This window comes from Siniperca chuatsi, linkage group LG6 (genome assembly GCF_020085105.1).
Source record: "Siniperca chuatsi isolate FFG_IHB_CAS linkage group LG6, ASM2008510v1, whole genome shotgun sequence".
NCBI classification, from domain to species: Eukaryota; Metazoa; Chordata; class Actinopteri; order Centrarchiformes; family Sinipercidae; genus Siniperca; species Siniperca chuatsi.
This window is the reverse complement of record NC_058047.1, coordinates 5,106,494-5,132,529: the sequence shown is the minus strand read 5'-3', so window position 1 is coordinate 5,132,529 and position 26,036 is coordinate 5,106,494. Positions and strand designations below refer to the sequence as shown.

The 26,036-nt window shown below is 39.0% G+C and overlaps 3 protein-coding genes across 7 annotated transcripts; 2 read left to right on the top strand and 1 right to left on the bottom strand.

Annotated features, from left to right (window-relative positions):
* The first annotated feature begins 9,436 nt into the window (after positions 1-9,436).
* On the top strand, positions 9,437-13,952 carry glrx2 (glutaredoxin 2). Of its 5 annotated transcripts, none has more exons than XM_044198492.1 (4): positions 9,437-9,530; positions 10,842-10,908; positions 11,395-11,571; positions 13,016-13,952. In XM_044198492.1, exons 1-4 carry the CDS (start codon positions 9,472-9,474, stop codon positions 13,178-13,180), a joined length of 468 nt encoding a protein of 155 aa, XP_044054427.1. In that variant the 5' UTR covers positions 9,437-9,471; the 3' UTR covers positions 13,181-13,952. The 5 variants fall into 5 exon arrangements, with proteins under 5 accessions (XP_044054427.1, XP_044054428.1, XP_044054429.1 ...); XM_044198493.1 differs by having other exon boundaries at positions 9,519-9,643; XM_044198494.1 differs by lacking the exon at positions 9,437-9,530 and adding an exon at positions 9,531-9,669.
* A 278-nt stretch (positions 13,953-14,230) lies between these two features.
* Positions 14,231-21,399, top strand: uchl5 (ubiquitin carboxyl-terminal hydrolase L5). Its single transcript, XM_044198487.1, has 11 exons — positions 14,231-14,420; positions 14,873-14,936; positions 15,026-15,131; positions 15,921-16,046; positions 16,809-16,870; positions 17,324-17,454; positions 17,665-17,728; positions 18,081-18,183; positions 19,996-20,109; positions 20,373-20,471; positions 21,023-21,399. Exons 1-11 carry the CDS (start codon positions 14,345-14,347, stop codon positions 21,065-21,067), a joined length of 990 nt encoding a protein of 329 aa, XP_044054422.1. The 5' UTR covers positions 14,231-14,344; the 3' UTR covers positions 21,068-21,399.
* A 2,122-nt stretch (positions 21,400-23,521) lies between these two features.
* Positions 23,522-25,956, bottom strand: rgs2 (regulator of G protein signaling 2). The gene is made up of 5 exons (XM_044198488.1): positions 25,802-25,956; positions 25,596-25,685; positions 25,039-25,100; positions 24,637-24,803; positions 23,522-24,457 (listed from the first exon to the last, which is right to left on the bottom strand). Exons 1-5 carry the CDS (start codon positions 25,894-25,896, stop codon positions 24,263-24,265), a joined length of 609 nt encoding a protein of 202 aa, XP_044054423.1. The 5' UTR covers positions 25,897-25,956; the 3' UTR covers positions 23,522-24,262.
* Between the last annotated feature and the right edge of the window lie 80 nt (positions 25,957-26,036).

Sequence of the window (26,036 nt, the reverse complement as noted above, 5' to 3'; positions counted from 1 at the left end):
TATTAGAGATAAATGCTACATTTTCCCCCCTGATGTGTGGTACTACTGTGTACTACATAACTGTATTAGTAATTGTTCTGTTTATCCCCACTTTGTACATACAAATCTGGCGTTAAATTTGAAAAATGCACGTAATATTAAACCAAAGCAAATTATTTTTGACTGTAAGTATGAACAGAATACATAAGTACAACAGTGTCAAAAGTGTCAGTTGTTTCTGCTGCAAGTGTTTCACTTCACAATTGATTAGATCCTTTCTTAAATATTCAGTGTCAGGCTTTGTCCCTGCATTTTGGCTGTTGAGGAATACAACAAAGCAACTCTGCCCTCTTCAGTATAAAAGCAAAATTACACAAAACACACCTTGTTTGGCTTTGACTCGGATTTGATCGAGCACAGGTAGAAAAAATGGTTCCCCGCCTACATACGGTTAAAGCCAGTTCTTCTCACATTTTTTTAATGCTGAATTGAAGTGTGTGATATTTCAAAATAATGAATTAATCTGTCAAACATTCGTCCAGTCCATTTGTATTTTTAGAATACATTCATGCCTTGTTCTGTACGTTGTCATTAAAATATCAATCAAGTGTTAGAAAATAATAAAATTAAATGCATTGATACATTTAAATGGCTTGACTCACCTTAAAACTATTATGTATCTCAGGCTATGAATAAACAATGAATATTACGTTTTTGACACCCAGCACTGCTTCTGATTTAAATGTCAATCAAATATAAATGCAGTAAACATTTTGGACAAGATGTACAGCGGATCAAGCACCTTTGAACATTTAATCAATTTATTCATGCATTACCATTTAATGTGCAGTTTGTATGAATGTGTGATAAAAAAAAATGTGTTTAATCAATTCAGAGAAAATAACACTGTACAGCAAGGTGTTGTTGATCTTATTTGTAGGAGACAAGAGCACTTCACATTGTGGAGCGATACAGATCAGTGGAAGTACGGTTCAGTAAGTGTTTCAGCATCGTCCAGGGGGGCCGTTTTATTTGCCATCTTGTATCAAGAGCTCCAGGATTACTGTGCTCAAGGAGCTGTGAAATCTCTTCCGACACCTCGAACCACTGAAACAACTGGTGTCCGCCTCTCCTATCACAGAAACACACGCTGGCCAGCGTCCATCCTGAATAACAAGGAGACAACCCCCCTACCCTCACACACACACACACACACACAAACACACACACAGTCAAACGAATTGGGACCTGTCCTTTTTAGACTTTTAAACACTAACATGATATGCCACCAATCCAATTTGTGTCAACAGCAGTCCCTCCACCCGTCACCTCGACAGCAACAACAAAAACAGCAATTCGTGTTGACAGCAGTCAGGAGAATACTTACTTGACACATTGTCGTAACCTTCCCTAAAACAAATGTCACCGTGAATAGCACGGCCCGTCTCAGCTGACACAAGCCATGTCCAATCTTTCAACACAGACATTTAAAAACTAAAGATGACACATGAGCAGGAGGGGATCACAGAATTCATTTAAACCCTACAAATAGAATCGTGGACACATGTTTCTGATTTTATTCTATGTAATCCTTCATCTAGATGATAACTTGGCGTTTCTGTAAAATAAGAAAACATTTTTGTTTTTATTGAACTTTGTACTGTTATCTTGGACAAGTTGTCCAAATTCTTTTCTTAGCCATGTGATGACATTTTGATCTGTAATTGTAAAAAAAAAAAAAAAAAAAAAAAATAGCAGTTTATGTTTTGGAGGGTTTAGGCTTCTTGATAATGTATAATTGAAAAAATAAACAGCTTGTGCCCAGTCCCAGAAAATGTTTCTTATAAATAAAGAAAAACATTCTGCCATAAAGTGCTTCCTCAAAACTCGTGTTTTCATTTCTTATTTGAGCACAAAAGTCACTGAGGGTCAGTGAGAGTCCACTGCGTCCCTCCTAAAACATACACATAAAGACACGCTCCACCCCAACAATACACACATATACTATCGTACTGAGATGGTATTATTTGGACTGAAATCACCTAGTTTTGAGGCCGCTACACACCCTTTGTCCACCCACACAGGTGTTTTCACTTATTGTGCCTGGTTGGACGTCTTCTCAGGACATTGTGAGTGTGTACAGTCTTGGTTGACACCTCCCTCACTCTCCTGCTAGCTTTTTTTTTCACACCTGTTAAGGTGGGACAAATCATTCTTATTGGTACATTATGTTTGGCGACCCAGCGTAGCTCCACCCAACGTCACACTGAGCAGAGGTCTAATCAGACAGAATGATTGAAAACACCTGTGTGGGCGTGCAGGGCCTTTAACATGGGTCACAATCGCTATCCATGGTCCTGATCCCATGGCAGTCTCGCAGGTAAGGTCACATCTTGGTAACCAGGTATTACTACTAATAAAATATAATAGAATAATAAAATCATCAGCTCCATCCTATTCAACTGTGTGCATCGTATATAAGCTAGACTACTTAGTCTTGAGCTACTCTGCTTAAGAAACAATGTCAGAGAATCTAAGAGAAAGTCAAACTTTCTGTTCTAAGTCATCATCAATTAATAATAATTATGTATCTCAGGCTTTGAATTAACAATGAATGTTACGTTTTTGACACCCAGCACTGCCTCTGATTTAAATGTCAATCAAATATAAATGCAGTAAACATTTTGGACAATTTTGGACAAGATGTGCAGCGCATCAAGCACCTTTGAACATTTAATCAATTTATTCATGCATTACCATTTAATGTGCAGTTTGTATGAATGTGTGATGAAAAAAATTTGTTTAATCAATTCAGAGAAAATAACACTGTACAGCAAGGTGTTGTTGATCTTATTTGTAGGAGAATTAATAATAATAATTTTATGCATAGAACATGTATTTGCATTTTAAAACACCCCTCTCAATCATTTTGATCAAATTTCTAAAGGCAATGCTGTACAAAAGAAAACCATGACAACCAAAGAAAAGAAAACAAACTGTATATGTGATTGGACCCAGGCAGCCAATCGGCAACCTGAGTCATGAGCGTAATCAGGAGTGGCTGCTGGATTTGCCAAGTCCTGCTGGCAAGCTGGTGATTGTCCACTGGAAAAGGAGTGGTTGGAGGGGGGGGGTAACAGTACAGCTAGCGAGATTCATGACAGCCTCTTGCAGAACCTCATGGACTGATTACACGTCCAAGAAAATGCATGCGGCAAACGGATATTAAATCAACAGCTTATTGCCATGCCAGTGTAGGACCGAGCCCGAGCATGGGCAAAATGCATCTGCAGCTCACCCCTATAAGCACTTTAGACAGTGGGAGAATTACATTTCTATGGGGGCTCCGGATGAGTTAGGCAATCTTCCTTTCCGTGGCAATGATTAATAGTGATGGTCCCATAAATTGTTCTGTCTGAGAAATATATTGCTGCCATAGTATCTGTTGTTTTGCACTCGAAGGCCACTCTGCCTTTGAGGGCAGTGGTTGGATAAGCAGTCAACAAGTGAGTGTAGATCCAGGAAAATGCAGAAAAACCGATTGTCACTTGCCATGCACAGATTTTTTTTTAAAGCCATTTGATGTGAAATTAAGCTCCCACAGACCGAACAAATCAGAGAGGAAGCATTATCTCATTCTATCTCGTTAACCCTCAACCTGTATGCTCTTACAGCATGCGCGCTGTCATCTGAACAAAGGAGTCTGTATTTTTAGCTGATGGGAGGACTATACTTGGACTTTCACACAGAGTGGAATATGCTAAGAGGACTATACCGCAAGCAAAGACCAGGTCAAGAGTTTTTCTTGACCTGGTCTTTGCTTGCGGTATTGTCGTCTTAGCACTACTTGAGTAAATGTACTTACTTACATTGCATCACTGACATCAACTAATTAATGTATAAATGAAGGGGGAAGTCATTTACCTTAAAATCGACCTCATTTGTTAATTCAGGACTTTATGTATGTTTTAAAATCTCCTTTTCAAATGAATGGCCAAATAACAGGATCTTTGAATTACTCCTTAATTTACCCTGGTATGTTCTCAGCAGTAGATTGAGGAGTAGTTCATGAAATTCTAAGGGATTTTTCTTTGTGACTATAAACCATTTCAAGGATTTTACCTGTAAAAACGTCTTTAAATATCTGCATCTAAATTTCTGAAAGCTACATGAATCGATTTCTGGCCACTAGGGGCAGAAAAACATACAGCTGACAAACACACAGCCACCGCATATCATGGCTTATAAAGTTGTTATTGTTAAAGTTGCAGACTTCCACATCCAGCAGACATGACACAATGTTAGCATTCAGTTAGAGTTTCTGGCCGCCTGACAAACATTACTCCAGCATTTACCAGCATTTTATCTCTGTTTCGGTCTCCATTACCTGAGAAAAAACACTTGGTTCTTTAGCTGTAGGATGACTGATTGTACCGGCTAGTTGCTGACTTTCTACGGCTGTCAGTTTCGCTATTGTACAATGGGTTTTATTGGAGTATTTTTGTTAGAAATGGCTGAATCATACAGTACATTTGTGTCTGTAAAACCAAATGAATGTTAAAAATGCTCCACAGAGTTATTAAAGTGAATGTTTCAATTAAAAATATAAATTAAGGCAGAGTTGAATAGTTTTATTATTTGGAAAAACCCTACAGTACAGTTTTATTGCCGATCTTGGCCTTTAATAGGTCCTGATTTCCTCTGGTCATGGTGATGGCTCAGTCTTGACCCCTTTGGAGCTGGTCTTTAAGACTTGGAATCAACCCTGGCAATCCTGACTGCAGCCAGCCCTGACTGACAGTTTTCTCAACACATACAAATAGGGAGTCTGGCTGCACCTCAGCTCCATTCTTGACTGAAACTCGCATGCAGTGAAAAATCACAGTTACACACACTTTACTTATCCGCATGATAAGTGCTATAGATTTTAGTGTTAGCTTATTGATGAACTGACTAAAAATGAGTTATTAGGCACTTTTGCCAATTGCCTGCAGAAACTCCACAGCACTCAATCAAGCTATGGCCAGGAGCTATGCTTTGATCAGTGGAGACTACAACTGAGATTTTTCTTTAGTATCAGGCTGCCTGGTCTAAAGCAACTTGCTAACTGTAGAGAAAATATAATCATGTGTAGAGAAACTGAGAAAGCAAACAACCGAAGACTCACCACTTTCTCTAGCTCTCGCTTTTTTCATTCTTTACACAACTATTTCTGTCACAACCGAGTGCAACACGATGAATGCCTTCCAGGAGAGACTGTCTGAAAATGTGCGCTGTTATCCCCTTATTCAAACGATATTGTGTCTCCCTCCTCTCTATGAGGTTTATCACTTCACCTTCCAGTGTGGCCGTTTGAAACAATTCTATATACTTTTGGACATGTGGTTGGACAACACGTCGGATGAACCAGTTCTGATCTAGCATAACCCGACCTTAACTCTCTGTGCGGAGTTTACATGGCCTTCCTGTGGAGAACATGTACCTGGTGTTTGTGTGGGTTTCCTCCACCATTCCAAAAATACATATACTCCAATACAATCAGGTGGAGTTTAGGCGGTGAATTGCTGATATGCATGAATGTGAGAGTCTATTTTTACTATCACTATTGATGGACAGGTTTCCAGTCCATGAACAGATTTCCATGGGTGTCTGTCTTCTGCACAATATGTGCGGGAATAGGCTCTAACCCCACATGACAATGACCAGAGAAAAATTACATAAATAAAACATAAATGAAAGTCCTTGAACACATTGTGATTTGTATCACAAACAATTGTTAAACCTGAAGAGGCAATGTCAACAACTCACCCCATGCTGGCTCTAATTTGTCAAAGTGAACCATGAGACCTAATGCCAATGAGATGTGTGATATTGATCTCACTAATGGCTGCTCATTCTTTTCAAAAGACAAATTATCCACAGCAAATGACACTGAGTCCATCTTCTTAATAATGTTCTTGGTTTTTAAGTTACTCTTAAAGGTGGGGTGTGCGATTCTGGAGAAATCCAATACCACGACAAATATCATGATATAGAGCGAACAACGGCACACCAAGTAATATAACTAATGTTATGCTAGGTTGTGGGTTAGCAAACTCTCACTACAGCTGCTGCTGCGAAGCAGAGAGGACGAGACGGTTTCCCAGAGCCAGCACATCAGCTCCAGACAGCGACGCTCACAACTCTCCTGCTACTATAGCTAACATCACAACAGCACATCTTGGCAAACTAGAAAGTAAGCTGAATGTCCGTGGGCAAGTCCAACGTTACCTGGGCTGGAATGGCTGGAATAGTGTCCGAGCCACTTTGTTTGTTTCCCATTTACAGAGCCAGGGCTGTGTACAAACACTGGAGTTTGTTTCAGCGCACACACAGAACGGACAGCTAGAGGAACGTGAGGAGATATTCGCTGAATTTGACAAAAACGTGTATTGGATGAGAATCGCATACCCAACCTTTAAAGTGACCTGATCTTCTAATCTATTAACTTTTATATGTACACGCACTCATTATCACTAATTATTGTTAATATATGTATAATATATATATTGTTTCTATTATGGCAAGTGGGTTTGTGTAACCGATATCAGATAACAATTTGCATATAGGCAGGCATATTAAATGTGCTTAATTCATTTTGTATACGTGGGTGCATACATCTCTTATATCAGGAGACTGTATAGATGTTATAGTGGCATTTCCATTACATGTATCATAAATTAAATGGCTCTATGGCACTCAGTAGTGCGACTATGTCCACCAACAATTTGTCAACAAATGCCAGTTCCACGTGTCAGACTTTCATTGCAGCTTGAAATGTTTTTCCATACCTCATTACCAACCTGTTTTACATGAGGGAGGGCGCACACATTTCCCTGACTGTGCCTGAAGTGGTACATGAAATATGCTTTTGAAAATTCTTGTCACTTTTAAGAGTTTTAGCCCATTATCATATTATCTAGCCATTCAAGACTATTAAGTATTTGTGCCAAGGTTTGTCTTTCTACCGCTGTAAGAGAAAAATACTACAGGACAGTTATGTCTAAACCAGAATGAGCTAAAAGTGCCTCCACAATGCTTAATTTGAACAATAATGGAGGATTTGTCAATTTTTCTATTTAGGAACACTGAATTTGATTGGTATGACATGCCTCCATTCAGAGTGTATGCGTGTCGGTGATGGGTGACATCCATTGCCATGGCAACCCTTTGGCTAGCCAGTGGAAATCAGTTTTTCCCTTGCACCATGACCAAGCTTTGGTGACGGTATGATAATTGTACAGGTTATGTTGGTTTGATCTACTTAACAGAGATGATTCAACGATTTTACATGGGAAGAAGTGCAATGTAAACACACACTCACACTTGTGTGAAGATGATGGGCGAAGCCTTCTCCCAAAAGGAAGCGCTTACCTTTTATGTGAAGAATTAGGATTTACACCTTAAAATCTAGCCAGGGAGGTGAAGACTCCAGCTTGATGTTGAAGCTGGAGCCTGACCAAAATGACTGACGTTGTAGAGATCAGTTGGATCAATCCTCCTCGTCTTTTATCCCACGTATAGATGCTGTGAGCAGGTGTTTGAACCCTAACACTATTTTCCACTGTCCTTCATAACATTTCTGGATTTGTGGCGGGATATTACCCACTCCAGGGCAAAACTGCAGATCTCTTTGATGGTGAGAAACCATTCTGAAATGATGCATTTCTTGCTTGGCTTTGGAAAAAAAAAGGTATTTGAAGTGAAGCACTTCTGCGCTGCCTCATCAGATATCTTTAGATTTGTGATTGATTCCCCAGCCTGTGAGCCTATTCTGAGATAACATGGTTAAATTGGAAATAGTTACTTCTGAACTAATGCAGGGAGGGGAAACGAAATCATTTGAGGATGAAGGAGGAATTAATCTGCATTTGCACCAGTTTTGATGCCTGTGCTGTACAGAGTGTGATGACAGAAGAATGTTTTCTCTACTCTCTGCTTGAATTCCACTGATCTCTTTAACCTCAGCACACTCAGCACAGGTGATGAGGTGACCCTTGCACATATTATTAATATTACTATTACCTATTAATCCTGTCAGAATCTGGTACTAGTCCTGACTGAGTACATACAGAAGTGTGTTTTGGTGCACTTTCTTCCTCCTTCATTATGGAGGCTACTTGGCAGTTTAACCTATCTATGGTCACCCAAACACAGAAACCAGTCTCTACCACCATTAGGAGGAGAAAAAGAGAGGGAGGCACAATGCAAATACCACCTAGATTTTTTTTTAAATAGTAGAATAGTAATTGTAGTGTTAATGTTAATAAATTCGTAATAATAGGAATGACAGCTATAGGAAAAATAATAATATAATAATGTCAGTATTAGTAACAGAGCCAATAACAACAACTGTAGTAGCAGTTGTCGAGCAGGAACACGGGGGCAGCAAGTGGCCCACCACAGATCCAGACTCTGCAGCTCCGGAGGCAGAAATACCTGCTGAAAGCGACAGGAGGAGAGAGGAGAGAGACGAGAAAGCACAGAACTACGAGAGAGAGAAGATGTCGAGTTAGTAACATGCAGTAATGGGATAAAAATCCATACAGATGGAGAGGGAGGGAAGGAGAGATGAAAGAGGTGCATCATGGGAAGTCTCCCGGCAGTCTAGGGCTATAGCAGCATAACTAAGGGATGGTTCAGGATTCACCTAGGCCAGCCCTAACTATAAGCTTTATCAAAGCTTATAGTTAGGAGCTTGATAACTGAAGGCTCTGGCTCCCTTTCTACTTTTGGAGACTCTAGGAACCACAAGTAACCCTGCATTCTGGGAGCGCAGTCTTCTATAAGGTATTATGAGATCTTTACGATACAATGGTGCCAGACCATTATGAGCTTTGTAGGTCAGGGGAAAGATTTTAAATTCTATCCTGGATTTTACAGGGAGCAAGTGCAGAGAAACTAATATTGGAGAAATATGATCTCTTTTCCTAGTCCTTGTCAGGACACGTGCCACAGCATTCTGGATCAATTCGAGCAGCCGGATAATAAAGAATTGCAATAGTCCAGCCTAGAAGTAACAAATGCATGCACTAATTTTGCGGCATTGATTTTTGCAACGTTACGTAGGTGAAAAAAGGCCGTCCTTGAAGTTTGTTTCACGTGGGTGTTAAAGGATAAATCTTGATCAAAGATAACTCCGAGGTTCCTCACGGTGCTGCTGGAGGCCAGGACAATGCCATCTAAAGTAACTATATCTTTAGATAATGTGTCTCTGAGGTGTTTGGGACCAAGTGCAATAACTTCAGTTTTGTCTGAGTTTAACATCAGAAAGTCGCAGGTCATCCAGGTCTTTATGTCCTTAAGGCATGCTTGAAGTTTAGCTAACTGGTTAGTTTCATCTGGCTTGATCGATAGATATAATTGGGTATCATCTGCACTTTACACCCAACATTGCATCTTGAATACATACCTTTAGCGTACCAATCTGTGTAATCACATGTTGTTGACGTTATGGGCGTTACGTTCCAACTGCAGCTTGCGTCAGAAACTACTTCCGGTAGTCACGTAAGGTAGGCTTCAGGCATAAACAGTGCAAATACGGGGCGAAAGCAAGCGTACCCAACAGCCCGGGGTGGTGTGTAACTGCAGACCTGTTTGTTCACTAACCGCATGTCTCATCCAGGTCAACAGCGCGATTATTTTTTAGCCGTATGTTATTTTTTCTCCATGTTTGCTCGAGCAGGATGTCTTCCCAGGGTGGCATGGACCGGCTGTCGAAGGTCATTGCCGCTAGCTTGACTAAAATTATAGCTAGCTAGCTAGCTTAAGAAATCAACCACAGACAGACCATTATATATAAAAAAAATACTTGCACCCATGGAGACGTACTGTTGACAATAGAGAATAGTACAACATTGCCGGATTATCATTTACGCTTCACAGAAGTTGAAAATGCTAAATGGACTAAACGTTAGTCCATTTACTTAACGTAACGTTACCTTTACCATGCCGAACAGAAGTGTTTCATAATAATCTCACATAATTCGAAGTTGAATACATTTTAAAGTGCCTTGTTCATCGGCAAACACACATCGCGTGTAGCCTTTACGATTCAACAGGTTCATCTAGCAAATTCGGCATGCATGTGATCCATTAACAATCCATTATTTCATTAAAAAAAAAATCAACCTTTATCATCGGCCGTCCTGTTGTTGTCAGCGTTAGCTAACTTTACCTCTGTTATCGTCCACCAAATTCTTGGCGGTGTGCGGTTGTGAAGCAATTAGAAACATTTGGATTTAACTGAAACAAGTACTGGGAGGTGTATCAAGTGTATACCGAATGTAAAATAAGGTGGTCACGTTTCATTAAACATTGAGAGGCACGTTTTACGAAGTGTTATTCGTTTTCACATTATAGTGCCGTCTCGATATTGCCATATTTTAATGGAGTTTGGCATGTCCCCTACCCACGTCAAATCTGAGCTAATTACCAGTGCCAGTGAAGAGCATGTGTACTCCTAATCCAGGATTACCTAGCACACAAACCGCACTGGAGTTGTAGACCAGGCGTTATAATAAGGAGTAAAACAACGGTATTTAAGACGTGGTAAAATCAGTAGCTAGGACTGTAACAATGCGCATGGGTATTTTCAGACCAGTGGTTAAACAACAGTTAAATGTTATTTTGATGCTAATTATTAGCCTTCAGTCCGTCTCTTCCTGTGATATCTTCACGTTTCTAAGGTTATTGCATGAACCTGGTCATAATGTTCATTCGTGTATTGTGTCCGTTTAATTCCAGAAGATTCTAATGTACAACAGTAGAGCAAATGCCTTAAAGTACTGTATGCTCCAATATTGTGCTTTTGTCTTTTTCAGAATGGGGAATTTCACATCCTCCACTGCTGGGGGTCTGTCCAGCACAGCCTGTGTACAGTATGTTAGGGTAAGTAGATGCTTACTGAACTGTTATGAAGTGGACCCAAAAGTAGCATCTGTATCATATCATCATATTTAAAAAAAAAATAATAATAATAATATATGTATATATTCTAACGCTATGACAGACAAGACCCTGAAATATCCAGAAAGTAGTGCAATGTGACGTTAATTCCCAGACAATTGCTGATTATTTAGCAAGTCTACATTTCCCATATGATGAGGTGAGGGTTAAATTTGAATTGTAACTTTTAGAAAACGTATGATTTTATAAAGTTGTTCGATTGTAGAGGATGAATGTACTGAGTTCTGTTTATGCATCATCTGGCACAGTTTTCTCACTGACTAAAAATTAACCATGGAAATTTAAAAATAATTCAGAGTTAAGGTTCCTTTGCCTTTGCCCAGCAACTCACTTAAGGCCTGGTATGTGTGGTCTATTTCTGTGTTCTACTGATATTTAATTAAATCGTATTTTTGCCTGACCTTTCAGGAGGTGGTGTCACAGAACTGTGTTGTGATATTTTCCAAGACCACCTGTCCTTATTGCAAAATGGCCAAGAACGTGTTCAATGAAATTGGTGCGACCTACAAAGTGATTGAACTGGATGAGCACAATGATGGGAGGAGACTGCAAGAGGTCTTAGCTCAGATGACTGGTGCCAGAACGGTAAGCGCTTCATATTGTATGTTGGGATCCGAATTTAAAGTAACTTCACAGCCTGTTATTTCAGCATCTATTGAAAAAAGAATAAACACATGCATATTTGACAGTTTGCTTGTTCTGGCAGCTCTGCATTTAAGTTAAATTTAGGTTGACTTGACTGGTGTTTTTGCAGTTGTACAGTGGTGTTACAGAGTAGAGGTTCTTCCCACACAAGTTATCTGTGGCTGAGTACCTTGGGCTGAACAATCAAAATATTATCAAAATCGCAATATGGCCAAATGCAATATCCAAAATGCAATTTTTTGATAAGGTAAAATGTGTCATAACACACCATTATAAATGGTGTGTTATGACACAGTATTGTGTCACAAAGTATTGTGGTGCTACAGATATGCCCCGGCCTACAAATCATATTCTCCAGACATAAGGGAACATAGTTGATTGGTACAGACCCCAGCAAAAATCACATCATCATTTTTATGTTTCTTTCAGTGAAAATGAAATGCAAAAATGACCATTCCCACTTAAATCGTGACTCATATCGCAATATATCTAAAAAATAATCGAAATATGATTTTTTTTTTTTTTTTTTTTTTTGCTTATTGTTCAGCCCTTGTACAGACACTGGCTTGCAGAAAAGCACTTTAACCAAACAACAGACAAGTTTAATTTTGGCCTGTTATCAAGTTACTTAGGAAATTATCATTAATTAGCGTCAGCTGATACCGCTGCCGCCATTTGTTATTTTAAATGGCGAAAGTGACGATCAGCTGCGGCTATAAACGAGAAGCTAGCTGAATATTTTTTTACACGGAAAATTAATAAGACTCACAACAATTAGAACAGATATTGGTGAAGGCAGAGCCAAATGACAATAATATTTGTAGCAATTTAAAAACACAACTGCATAGAAAACCAAAGTAATTTTCACCCTAAAAGATGGTTTTAAATGCTTAAAGGTGGGGTATGCGATTCTGGAGAAATCCAATACCATGATATAGAGCGAACAACGGCACAGCAAGTAATATAACTAACGTCAGCTAGGTTGTGGGTTAGCAAACTGTCACTACAGCTACTGCTGTGAAGCAGAGAGGACGAGACGTTTCCCAGAGCCAGCACAGCAGCTCCAGACAGCGATACTCACAACTCTCCTGCTACTATAGCTAACATCACAACAACAGCATGTCTTGGCAAACTAGAAAGTAAGCTGAATGTCCGTGGGCAAGTCATTTAAGGAGATATTTGAGGAGATATTCGCTGAATTTGACAAAAAGACATGTACTGGATTAGAATCACATACTAATGTGTAATGGCTGGATGTAGTGGAAGCTAGAGGGCTGCTGCTTAAGGATGTCATGTTCAAGATATAACTCTACACTAGACCTCTTTTCTTTTTAAGAATTACTCATGGACCGTGCTAATGTTGTGACATGATTTGTGTGTTCAGGTGCCGAGAGTCTTCATTAACGGAAACTGCATCGGGGGTGGCTCTGATACCAAACAGCTCCATCAGCAGGGAAAGTTGGTGCCCTTGATCAAACAGTGTGCTTCCTGCTGCGCTGCGACCAGCTCCGAAGGCTCGGGTAGCGGACAGTTTGAGTCCACTAAATGACTAACCGTTCTTGTACTTTTTTTCAATCCTGTATTTATTAAATGTTTGCTTGATCTCGTGCTACAGGTTGTACATTGCTTAAGTTCAGCTATGTTATTTATCAAAGTGCATTGGATACTTGATGTTAGGCTACATACATTTTCACCCAGGGATGTACAGTATTATTATTAATGCTGCCATCTTTTAAACAAAACCTGTGAATAGTGGAACTACTTCTCATATCTTCTGCATGGTGGTTTTATTGAAAAATATTAGTCATAAAAAGGCACGATCTCTTTAAGCATAAAACATCATCAAACTGAACATCATTGGATCGTGTATATCAAGTATTGACCGGATTCGATACTCATATATTCTTTAAATTGAGTTTATTTGAGGTCATGCGAGATTAATACAGATTTTTGTATGATTAGCACATTTTATTGTGCCAAGTATTTGAACATTATATCTTATTGGGAAATGTTAGTTTTTTTGAATAGACTGTATGTGAAAAATATAGTAATTTTGTATTTATTTATTTTTTTTACTTGCTTGTCAAAGCATTTTCTACATCAATGTATCAGAGAATTCAGCAGTAGCTGTGTTTGTGTCTGAATTTCTATATTAGTAGGTGGTTGGTTTAAAGTGTACCATGTAAACCATGATGCTGGTCAGTGTTATGAATATATAGATCAATTGGCGTGTGTATAAAGTCACAACCACTCTTAAACGTTTCCTTAATGCCTTGAATGTGTATTTCTAATTATGAATAAATATGAATGAAGGTCCACTATCAGCGTCCCAAGGCTTGCTTTTTACCGAAGAGTGCTCCATTTGTTACCCCCCTCCTCGTTGGAGGGCGGAATTTGGTTGTAGTTAATAGTAGAGCTATATTTTATAAATTAGTTGTGGGTTATTTATTTTCAGTTTTCTCTTTGCAAAGATAGATACATGTATATGTCTTAAAAGATGTTTGTCGCCAATGTTTGGAATGAGTTTTTGTCAAATATTTGTCACCGTCCTGTGGTATCCGCTGTGAAATAAAACGTGCGCACCCAGATTGCCCACATAGCACCGCATCACGGTGAGGTCACTCCAGTGCTTCAGTAGTGGGTGTTCTGCTAAGCTAGGATATTAGCATCTTGTATATGTGCACAGTAGGTTGAATAAACAACATTGTAAAAAATGACTGGAAGCGCAGGAGAGTGGTGTCTGATGGAGAGTGACCCTGGCGTGTTCACAGAACTGATAAAGGGTTTTGGTGAGTGAGTGGTAACTTATCTTAACGCTAGCTGATCATTCAGTGTAACGTGGCTATCCGACAGCGCTAGCTAGCTAGCTATTGTAAAGCTAACGGTAACTTCTAAATGACTAACTCAATGCACAAAGAAAATGCTATGAGGATGAAACCAAAATATTTTAAAGGCTATGCATTCTCAACAGCCAATTCTCAAAAAATGTGCATGTAATAAATAGGCAGCCTTAGCTAACCTAATTAGGCAAGCTAACTGGCTAGCATTACTCAGCGTTCAAAACAACGGCGCGTGAAAACAAATTTATCAATGATGACATATGTTGTGCTCTGCTGTCAACCCGCCACGCAGAAAAGCCGTTAGTTCACTCGTGTTAACGGTCCGGTAGATCTTATCGTTACTTCAACAGTTAGTACTACAAGTGTGAATACATGTTTGATGCTTTATTTGTCCTTGTCAGGTTGCAAAGGCGCCCAGGTTGAAGAGATATGGAGTATGGAGCCAGAGAACTTTGACAACTTGAAGTATGGTCATACTTGCAGCTTCATTATGTTGCATGCTCCCTTAGACAGACATCTATTTATTTTTTTTAATCTGATCTGTTCTGTTCCAGACCAGTTCACGGGTTGATTTTCCTGTTCAAGTGGCAGCCAGGTGAAGAGCCAGCAGGATCAATTGTTCAAGATTCGAGGCTTGACCACATCTTCTTTGCTAAACAGGTATGTATAGCCTTGCCATTTAAAAAAAAAACAACAACAAAACAAAACAAAAACGTGCACACTGATCCTTTTAATATTAGCAGGACATTGTTATTTTGCAGCTGTAGTATAATTAACATTAAAGGAGTCCATAGCCAAGGAAAATGGCAGCCTCTATCTGCTTCTGTACATCTTATTTTAAACTTGGCTTCTTAGTTTATGCATGTGTGTCCTTCTAGATGCATTTGACTCAATATCTTAACTGCTGAAGTATAGTTCCAAAAGACAGATTATGATAAAGAATAAAAATTCTTCTCTATATTTTGCCAACTAAGGGTGCGTCAGATAGTAACCGCACTGATCAGAGCAAAAGAGAAATCCAAGTGTAATTGCAAGATATTGTTACCTGTAGTGCAGAGTTGATCAGGCAAATTTGATAATTTGAGGTAATGTATTGTTGTGCTACTTAATTGGCTGGGCCTATGACATTAAGCACACAGCCCACAACAAAGTGTGAGGATGCTTCTCCTCACTCTGATAAGAGCGTTATTCTTTCTTTACACAATATTGGAAGATCTTGGTCTATATGGATATAAGTATTAACATACCATTCTCAGATTTGAAACATAATTTGCTGTCACAGAGATTTGCAAATTAGTGATTCATGAAATTGGTATCTGTTGCGCTTTTTAAAGATCTAATCATTCAATTTACATATGATATGATATTATGATATGATATCATGTATCAATAAGGGGGTTCTTTTATCTGTCCAATTAGTTATTGTGTATTTTATGTGTGTGTTTTCAGGTCATCAACAACGCCTGTGCCACCCAGGCAATAGTCAGCGTTCTGCTCAACTGCTTCCATTCTGACATGTTACTTGGAGACACACTGACAGAGTTCAGAGAGTTTTCACAGAGTTTTGACGCTGCTGTACGTTCATGGTATTTTTCTCTTGAATCCAAAAACAATGTTGCTTTGGTTTAGTTTTTGAAATTTCTACTTTGAATTATGTGCATTAGTTCAGGAATTTACTTGTCCATCCATTTCATAATATAGTTTTCTTTTAGTGTAGATGTTAGCTGTAAACTGTGAACCTACCCTTTTAACTTAAGCGACACCAGCATTTAGCTTGTAAGTCATACATTATTCATTACTCTTTCTAAAAATAATGTTAAAACTGCTTTCCCTCTGGGAGCAATAATTTATCACCGAACTCGCTATAGTAATTTCCCCTTCCATCTCGAACACTGACAGTTTTATCCTCTTACCTTCAAAACCATGATGACTCAGTTGTCTGTCCCACAAATTTTCAGAAGAACCAGGCTGAACTGATTTATGATGCTCAACTTCTCCTTTGGTTTGGAAAATCTCAAAGTAGAGAGACTTCTTCCGCCTAGACAAAGCTACTCTGTGGCAACAACTAATTACGAAGGCAGAATGAGCAGGGCTGAAATCGCTGCATAGAAGAATCTGTATATTTATAGGCATGATATAGAAGCAACAAATTAGTCATTTATTTTAATTAATACCTTTTTAATATTGCTGAAATTGAAGCACTAATTGGATGCGTGACTTGTTACTTGAAAAAGGAATGTATAATGTGTCCCATACAGCCCTTCATTATGCTGCTGCATCTTAAAGGCTAGGGTTATACAGTCAGCATTATAATCCTGCATCTCCCGCTCTCCTCAGATGAAAGGTTTGGCTCTTAGCAACTCTGAAGTGATCCGACAAGTTCACAACAGCTTTGCCAGGTAAGCTCCTCATATCATATCCAGCTGGAGAAGCTCTGTTTGATTGGCTTCATGTTATTTTTAGCTCCCCATTCTAACTTAGTGAAAAGTGATTGGCCCATTTATTGCTAATGCACCAGTCTGCTTTTGTGAAACAGGCAAATGTGAGTGAAGCTGGTTCATTTGTTGGTCACTCCAAAAACTAACTTTTTTCATCATGTGTAGAGCTTTCACAACTTACTTAGTGATGACATTTTTAATTAAGGCCAAAAATGTTTAACATTCTGTACATCACATTCATTTGTTGACTTAGATTTGGGTTGTGATTTTCTTGGAGCAGAGTGCATTCCTACTTCCCTACTCGTGGATTTTTAATAGACAAAATATAGTAGTAATGTATTATCTACATTTGTTTGTGTGACACATGATTATTATGATTTAGATTTTATAATTGCATGTGTTTTGTATTTGCAGACAGCAAATGTTTGAATTTGATGCAAAGTCATCAGCAAAGGACGAGGATGCCTTTCACTTTGTGAGCTATGTTCCTGTAAACGGCAGACTATACGAGCTGGATGGACTTCGAGAGGGACCAATTGACCTTGGTAAGCAGAAAAATGTAATTTGTTATTTTTCTTTTATGTTTAAAGTCCCTCGGTGTGAGGTCCTGCTGTGCACAGCTGAATTTGTTGTATTGGCCCTGGCCCATTTCCCATAAAACTGTCTGTTTTATAATGATGTACAGTTTGTGCTTTCAGTTACTATATATACAGACACCTGCAGTATTCTTTAATCCCGTCTGTGTTTTTCACCAGGTACATGCAACCAGGATGACTGGATCAGTGCAGTTCGCCCAGTGATCGAGAAAAGGATACAGAAGTGAATATCTTTTGTGCATTTATTTTAGATTAATTTTAGGCTAACCACATACTTTTTATCAGTTTATCTCTTCATCTCAGTTCATCTCTTTCACTTTCTTTTAAAACACCAGAAGAGGATTAATGTAAAGAATATGTGCAGTATGATGATCAAAGGGTGTGTTGTTGTTGATGATTTTGCAGACAAGCTTTTTCATCCATCTGATTTGATTAATTTGCATTTCATTTATTTTCATAGTTTCTAAAGATAGTATTCTCTTTGTATATACTGACCTTTTCTGCCAAATACTGTATTACCTTAATTCTCACGTTTCATTCTGTACTTATTAAAATTGAATTATTTCCCTCTTCAGGTACAGTGAAGGAGAGATCCGATTCAACCTAATGGCCATTGTATCAGACAGAAAGATGATATACGAGAGAAAAATTGCAGAGCTCCAAACCCAGCTTACTGAGGTGAGCAAAAGAGCTGAATCCTGTGCAGACTTGACAAAGAATAATGTATTCTTTTTCTCTCAGTGAGGCTACTTGTGAAATGCATCAGTTGTCAGCTTTCAAAAGTTAGACATCTCAACTATGTTGTGCTCAAGTAAAAAATAAACAGTGCTGTGTTTGGGACTTGACGCACTAATCTGTTTGTCATGTTCGTCACATCCGTTGCACCTGATGCCACACCCAGCTTATTTATTGGGTGGTGTTGGAAATGTGCTGTGTGTCACCTGTAACCAACCACACCTAACACTGATGTCAAGGTATACTGATCACACCCTGAGTACACATGTGCATTACTGCAGCAAAGTGAAACATTCAACCACTGGAGGCTAGCAAAAACAAGGTTTAACTTTATTTTATGAACGCACTTCTTAATAAATACTTCAATTCCCAATTTGACATTAGGTCAAAAGTGGAAACCCACATGCAGGGCTCCAGACTAACTTTTTCTACTAGTAGCACTGGTGCTCCCAACGGAAGGTTTTAGGATCACCACATTAATCAACATGCAACTCCCTGGGGCCCTAAGGAAAATTCTGCAAAGGGGCCCTCCTACCTGACCCGTGAGCCATGTAAACCATTTGCCATTGCCACACTGTCACACCTGACACCACAGAGCTCCCTTTACAATCCTCCATCCTTTAAAACAGTTTGCTCCGTCTGTCAGTCTAATAAGTAGACCTGTACAGAACGGAATGAGGTATAAACAAACCATATTTATTGTATAGAGCATGTTCTATAGAATCTTAAGATAAGTGAATATTAACATTAACATAAATAAGAATTTGCAGAAGGATAGTTCTGCTTCATCCTCTCATCGATGTAGTAAACACTGACACCCACTTTGACACAAGGGGGAGGCAGGGCCCTACGCAACTTGCATAGTGAGCGTATAGGGCCACACACACACACCAATTCTCGCTCCCTCCTGATGTTTCACATTAGATACGATTATGATTTTAAAAAAATCAACACAAAACAAAAAAATGTGGGGCATATTTGCAAGTTGCACTGGTTATAAAATTTAGTAGCACTTTCTCCAAAAATGGTTGCAAAATGTGACTAAATGGTCGCAGTCTGGAGCCCTGTCATGCAAACATATTTGATTTATTGCATTATATTAACTATTGCCTTATTCGGTTATCTATCCATCTATCCATCCCATTGCATGCATAGGGATAACTAATATTGCATGCAATATTAGAATTGAATATTTTAAGTACAACTAAATGTTATTTCTAGAGCCGCAACAGTAAAGTTCACAACAGCAAAGTCACTATATAAACTCAATAATATCTCACTGGAAACAAATCTGAAATGTCAGTAAAATAAATCATATTCCTGACATTAAAATACAGAGCGAAGTTTAGAGAGAATGAAGAACTCGGACATCAGTCAGCCGCTGTGCGTGTACGTGTGTGTGTGTGTATGTGGAGGAGCTCACCTCCGACGCAGGGCAGAGGCTGCAGTGTGATAATAAATACTACGGTCTTAGTCCCGGGGCCCGTTTTAATACCGGGTTACCGTACCCATCCCTAAATTAAATAATTGTTCTTATTCATCGGGTTTCAGGCACTCTTTTTGATGTGTTTATCGTGTATGTTCATATCGCGATGACGGTTTCAGTCAGTATTGTAATTATTTCAGTTGATAGTTTAATCAACATAAGAATCATCTTCACCAACTGTCTCCTCATCAGAGTGGTGATTTTTCCATCCAAACTAGTCAGGATATATCCCGGTTATATAGAGACCTCTTCTTCCCTTCTGTTTCCAGGATGAACCAATGGACACAGACCAGAGCAGCACGTTTCTTAGCTCCATCCAGTCAGAGATTGCCAAGTACCAGCTCCTTATTGAAGAGGAAAATCAGAAACTTAAAAGATATAAGGTGGGTTTCTCCTCAACACCACATTCCCTACAATTACGTGCTGTATTTCATGTGACATTCACTCTGATATAAAATACAGTACGTGTGGGGTTTTTTTTGTTGTTGTTTTTTTGGATGAAAAATACATTTTGAATAACCATGAGCACGTTTATATATATATATATATATATATATATATATGTGTAGAGGTCCTCTTCATTTCCTTCGTATACATCAGTCATGCTCAGTTTTCCCTCACATGTTGGATTTATGTTTTCTCACAGATTGAAAACATTCGACGAAAGCACAACTACCTTCCTTTCATCATGGAGCTACTGAAGACGCTGGCAGAGTACCAGCAGTTAATACCTCTGGTGGAGAAGGTCTTTTTTCCTTTCTTTCTGTGGCTTTCCACAACACTATTTTCTTTCAGTGCATGCATGCTGGGATGATTTAAGTACCATAACATTTTGAAACATCGTTGAATATCCCTCCTCATCAAACATGTATATTTTTAATGGTGTATTTTTGGTTGCCACCAACAAGTAGTTTTTAGGGACTTTCATGGACAAATAATGAAAGTCTCAGGAAGGAAAAATAATTCAATAAAATGAAGTTGCCAAGGCATTTCTTAAATAAAACATTGATCATTGCAATGATGTTTAGAAAACCAGAGCTTCGGTGTTTATTCTGTCCACTAGAGGGCAAACGTAATGTCTCACGAGCATGCCAAGCCTAGTTCATAAGTAAGACTTTGAAGTTATTTTTGCTTTACAATGCTTTCGGTATGTTTTAATCAACTACAGTAATTAAAATGGAATGTCTGCAGAGTGTGTGCCCAGATTTGATGATTAGTCATAAAAAGAGTATTCTTAACTAATTCCTGTGTAAATTCTAGACACTAATGAAAATGTCTCTGGGTTTTTCTCACCAGGCAAAGGAGAAACAGAGTGCCAAAAAAGCCCAGGAGGCCAAGTGAACAACAACACACACTTGAACAGAGAAGCCTCTAATCACACACAAACATCCAGAATGCTACAGTCACTCTTTCATCACTGAGCCACATACAGATACTGTACATCATCTGTCATATTCATATTAATGACCATGGATGGTCTGCAGCACTTCCTCACTGTGGCATCCTGTGAAAACCATCCAGAGATTAAGAACTGCACTGCAGGCGTAGCAGAGAGACTGTCTGGCAAAATACTCTCTCCATGTGTGTCATCAGCTCTAATCCATGATAGAAGGAAAGATGTGCTCAAATTATGTTCTGTCTTATTTTCATAATAAAATGTCTAGTTGTTTGAGGATTGGTGTCTTCATGGCCAGATTTTCAAAACTGATTTATAACTTAATTTTCAACACATCAGTCAATTATAGACCTGTCTGCAGATATTTTTATTTAAATGCTCCTGACTGAGATAAATCCACACAGTAGTCAGACTTAGTTGTAGATCTTTGCCACCACCTACTGGTAAAGGAGAGGAAAAACAAGGTACATTACATTACACAAAGCCATCTGCTCAACTTTTTTGGTCCAATGTAAATTAATTAGTGAAGCAGTACATCCGAGTATGTTTTGGTAAGATGAATATCAAACCTTTTTAAAAACCTATTTAACAATCTTGCATTCAAATCTGCGTTCAACCGTATGAGAGCACACTGACAAGCTGCCAAGTCCTTATAAGTGCATCATTAAGAAACGACTGGTACAAGTTTAGTGACTCGTGTGTTTTTTGGATAGCTTCCTGTAGCAGTATGTTGATGTTTTGAACGTGGGAGTGGCCTCTGATTTGTCATGTAAATCAACTTCTGGTTCGAACTTTACAAAGCAACTATACTTGGCTGACTTACGGGTGCTTGAACACAGCGTGCGTAGTATGACGTATCAGCAGTCTTCTGACCAAAGTAGAACGTGGCCCATTTCTATTTTTGGCTCCAGTGTTTACATGCACACCTTAAGTACTCCTTGGCTCTGATCCCAGTAGTCTGTTGCCAAGATCCTTCATGGCAACAAATGCAAACCCACAGGTTTTACTACCAGCTCAGAGAGAGAGAACATTGTGACTGTTTTCTTATCCTATCTGAGGTCAGGCCACATGCAAACAAAAAGTATTCACAGTGACAGTTTTCCAGTTCTGGGTGTTCATGAATACCTTCTCTACCTCACTATACATGCTTTGTCATCAAACAAAGTAATAATCACATTGTCTTTTCATCGCTCTTTCATCCTTTTATATTTGGCTAAGATAACACAACATAGAATGTATGGCATGGTAGGCAAACAGTAATAATCACATTGTCTTTTCATCGCTCTTTCATCCTTTTATATTTGGCTAAGATAACACAACATAGAATGTATGGCATGGTAGGCAGACAGTGTTACAGATGCTACAAAAAGAATTAAGTCTTAAAAATAGCCAAAAACATCTGCGTAACGGAATGTGTGCTGTGTAGGCCTACTTTGAAGGTCAAGGGAAGTTTATTTGTACAGCTCATTATCAAGTACAGTGCCTCAAAGGACTTTAGAGGCCCATAAAAGCGGCGGTTCCATACCCAGACAAGGAAAAAGTCCTTGAAAAATAACATTAGCATTAAGGCTGCAACTGATGATTGTTTTCCTTGTTATTCGTTTTGTGATTAATCATTTAATCTATTAAAATGTCAGGAAAAGAAGCCTGAAATTGCTTGTTTTTTTGTTTCCAACAGTCCAAACCCCCAAAGTATTCAATTTTACGATGATATAAAACAGAAAAGCAGCAAAGTTGAGAAGCTGGAGCTAGAAGAAAAGTCAGGGGATCAGTAAGGTCAGTAGTCTTAATCCTCCGGGGATAATAACTAAACATGTTCATACAAAATTTCATGGCAGTCCGTCCAATAGTTATTTCACTCCGGACAAAAGAGGTAGGTGGACCGACCGACATTGCCTTCCTAGGGGCAAGCCGCTAGTGTGGTTTATAATGGGATTACAATAATTCCAATATATAACCCTTTATTGATATAGTAACACACACACACAGTTTCCCAGCCAGTCTGGGTTTCAAAGCATTGAAACCATGTTCAGATCACAAATCTACTCCTCTAACCTGTAGGCCAGCAGAGCATACGGTTCTGCAGAGTTGTTGGTGTAAAGGATGATCTCATTACACCACGACAGCAGGCCCCAGGTCTGGGGAGAGAGCAGGAGCTGTCAGCCTGTCACGAGCAATGTCCGAGTGTCTGGCCACTGTCAGCCACTGCTGAGTTCAAAGCTGGAAACAGCCTCTGTACCAGAGAGCAGACACACAGCAGGCAGAGGAGGACTCTCTCTGCTGTCAGTCAAGGTGTTCTCTCTCCTTCTGCACTTACAATTTTAAACATTGTTACAGTACAGCAATTCAGCTGCGATGACGTGGCCCCCATCAAAATTCAGAAATAAACACATCAGACATTTCAGAATGGAAGAATAATTTTTATTTCTCGAGCAGTCCAGCTGCCCCAAACTTAAATTCACATTCAACACATATAATGTCACAATATTTACAATACATAACATTCTTGCCGTAAATTCAGGCCAAATACAGCCTTTGGAAATTGTAGATATTGTTATATAAATTAATTGCACTTTTTGAGTAAACAGATCCAAATCCAGCAGAGCAACATTGCAATGAAGACCAGGGTCACATAGGAAGTCCTGTGTATATGACAACTGTATAAAGTCTTCAAGAGGACATCAGCACAGAAATACATTCTAACAGCATAAGTGTTTTGACAGACATCAACAGTCTTCTCAGCTTTGAATGCAGCTACAATGGCATTTTCTTGAAATGCATCATTGCTCGAAATACCAAATTCATAGCATAGTAAATAGCATAGTAAAGAATGTGCAGGTAATGGCCCAGTGAAGAAAATGTAAACTTAATCCCATCTGGTAGAAATGCTCTGTGTACTGCCTGCAGCAGCATATAACTTCCAACCTAATCATCTTAACTTAATTGTTGAAAGCTCTCAACAGGACAGACTAAAAATGGCTTCAGTTTTGCATTTTCCACACTCGCTGGTAATGTTTATCCTCAGGATTTGCATTTGGGTCCATTATCCCGAGGCGGTGCCTGGAATGAACATCATCAGCGGTCTGTTCACACAGTCACAGCAGTAAACAAATGACTTCAGCACTGGGTGTCTAGTTTGACTAGGACTTAATGTGCTTGCCCTCTCGTCTGGCAACTTCACACAGTTCTTTGTAGAGGTCAGAGTGGATAAACCTCGGGTAGGAGTTGTTCTCCATCAGGCTGTAGACTTTCCTCTGAGCTGCCAGGAAGCTAGTTGCAGTGGGCTCATGGAGGCTCTGGACAATAGCATTTTTGGTGTGGAAATCCAGGTTTATCTGTGACCAAAGAAACAGCCATTATGAGCCTTTGACATCAATTTTTAATAAAGAATATCTTGTGTATTTATAAAACCTGAAGGTACATAAATTCTGATTCAAATCAGTTGGAAGAAACTAATCAAATAACTCATTTATTTGGATCAACAGCAAATGCTATGCCATCTGTTAGCTGTTACCTCTTTGGGAGCTTCACTTTTAATGAACTCCTCGTAAATGCTGTTGGCCTTGGACGCCAGCTCTTTGTGTGACGTGTGGGTCCTGAAATCCTCACAGGCCGTCCAAAACTCAATGTTCTCTTCGCAGAACTCAGACTTCAGGAAGATACAAAAGGCAGCTTTCCCATCTGTGGTTGGGAGAAAGAGAAGGAGATGTGTTAAAGACAAGGCCGGTAACATAAGCCAAGGGACACATCCACTCGCTGTTTGCCCCATTCATGTAAGGTAAAGTAACTGCAAAGCCATTACAGCCTGTGTTTTATTGAGGCCAATAAACTGGCTTCATCCAGCACACAGTTACCGTGTGACCTTTGAGACTCTTTTATGTAATCGTGCACCAACGGTGCAGTGAATGACACTTACATGTATGACTGAGTAGTGTGTCAAGTGACTGCGCCCATTGGTTCACGTCGTCAGCAGTTGGCCTGAGGGTAGAGAGGACAGATCGTATTAGAGATAATTATAGTAGAAGCAACTACTACTTTAAAATGTCTAAAGCAAGACTGCAAAATCCTGAATGGATTATCAAAATCAATGCTATATTGCAAAAACTCTTCCTTCCATTGATTTAACTGCATCATTTATTTATGTTGTTTTTAAAGTTAGTTTCACTTTACTATAAGGTATGTCCATGCTGTCATGAGCATTTCATTTAGAATGAAATAGTTCATTTGAGGCGTAAAATCACAGCAATCTGGTTTGGTTTTATTTAGTCATAAAACAATGTATACATAACATACAGTGTGTGCAAAAGATTAGATTAAATATAAAACTTAATTTAAAAAAGTAAAATACAATTTCATTATATATTTCAAACTAAATAAACTATAACTAGCATGAAGCACAAACAAGATGTTATGCATACAAATTATTTTATGTTATGCATAATTATAACAATCCTCAAAATAAAAAGGTCTTACCTGTAAGGTCTGTTTCTCTTTAGATGTAATATCGACTGGGAAGAGTTCTTCTTCAAGAGAAGTCTTATTCTGTTTCTCCAGTTTTTCCTTCTGGAAAAAGGGGGAAAAAATCATCAGTTTTTTATGGCAGTGTCATACTGAGTATAATATCTTTTACAAGGTCATCACAACCAGAAGCATTTCTATTTAACACCAATTAAACTTACTTTATCCCCTTCTTCTCTGTGGACAGGTCAGTGGGATTCATACAGTCAGTGAACGCCATGCTTTGGGATAACACACCAGCAAGGTTCTCTCTCATGGTTCAAGCTCCTCTCCTTCTCCCTCTTGACTTGTCAGGCAACTTTATAGTTTCTCTCCAGCCGCGATCTGGAGTGTAACAGGCGAGAGGCGGGCCTGGAATGACAGGTCTTGAACGTGATTGGCTATTGCTGTGTAAAC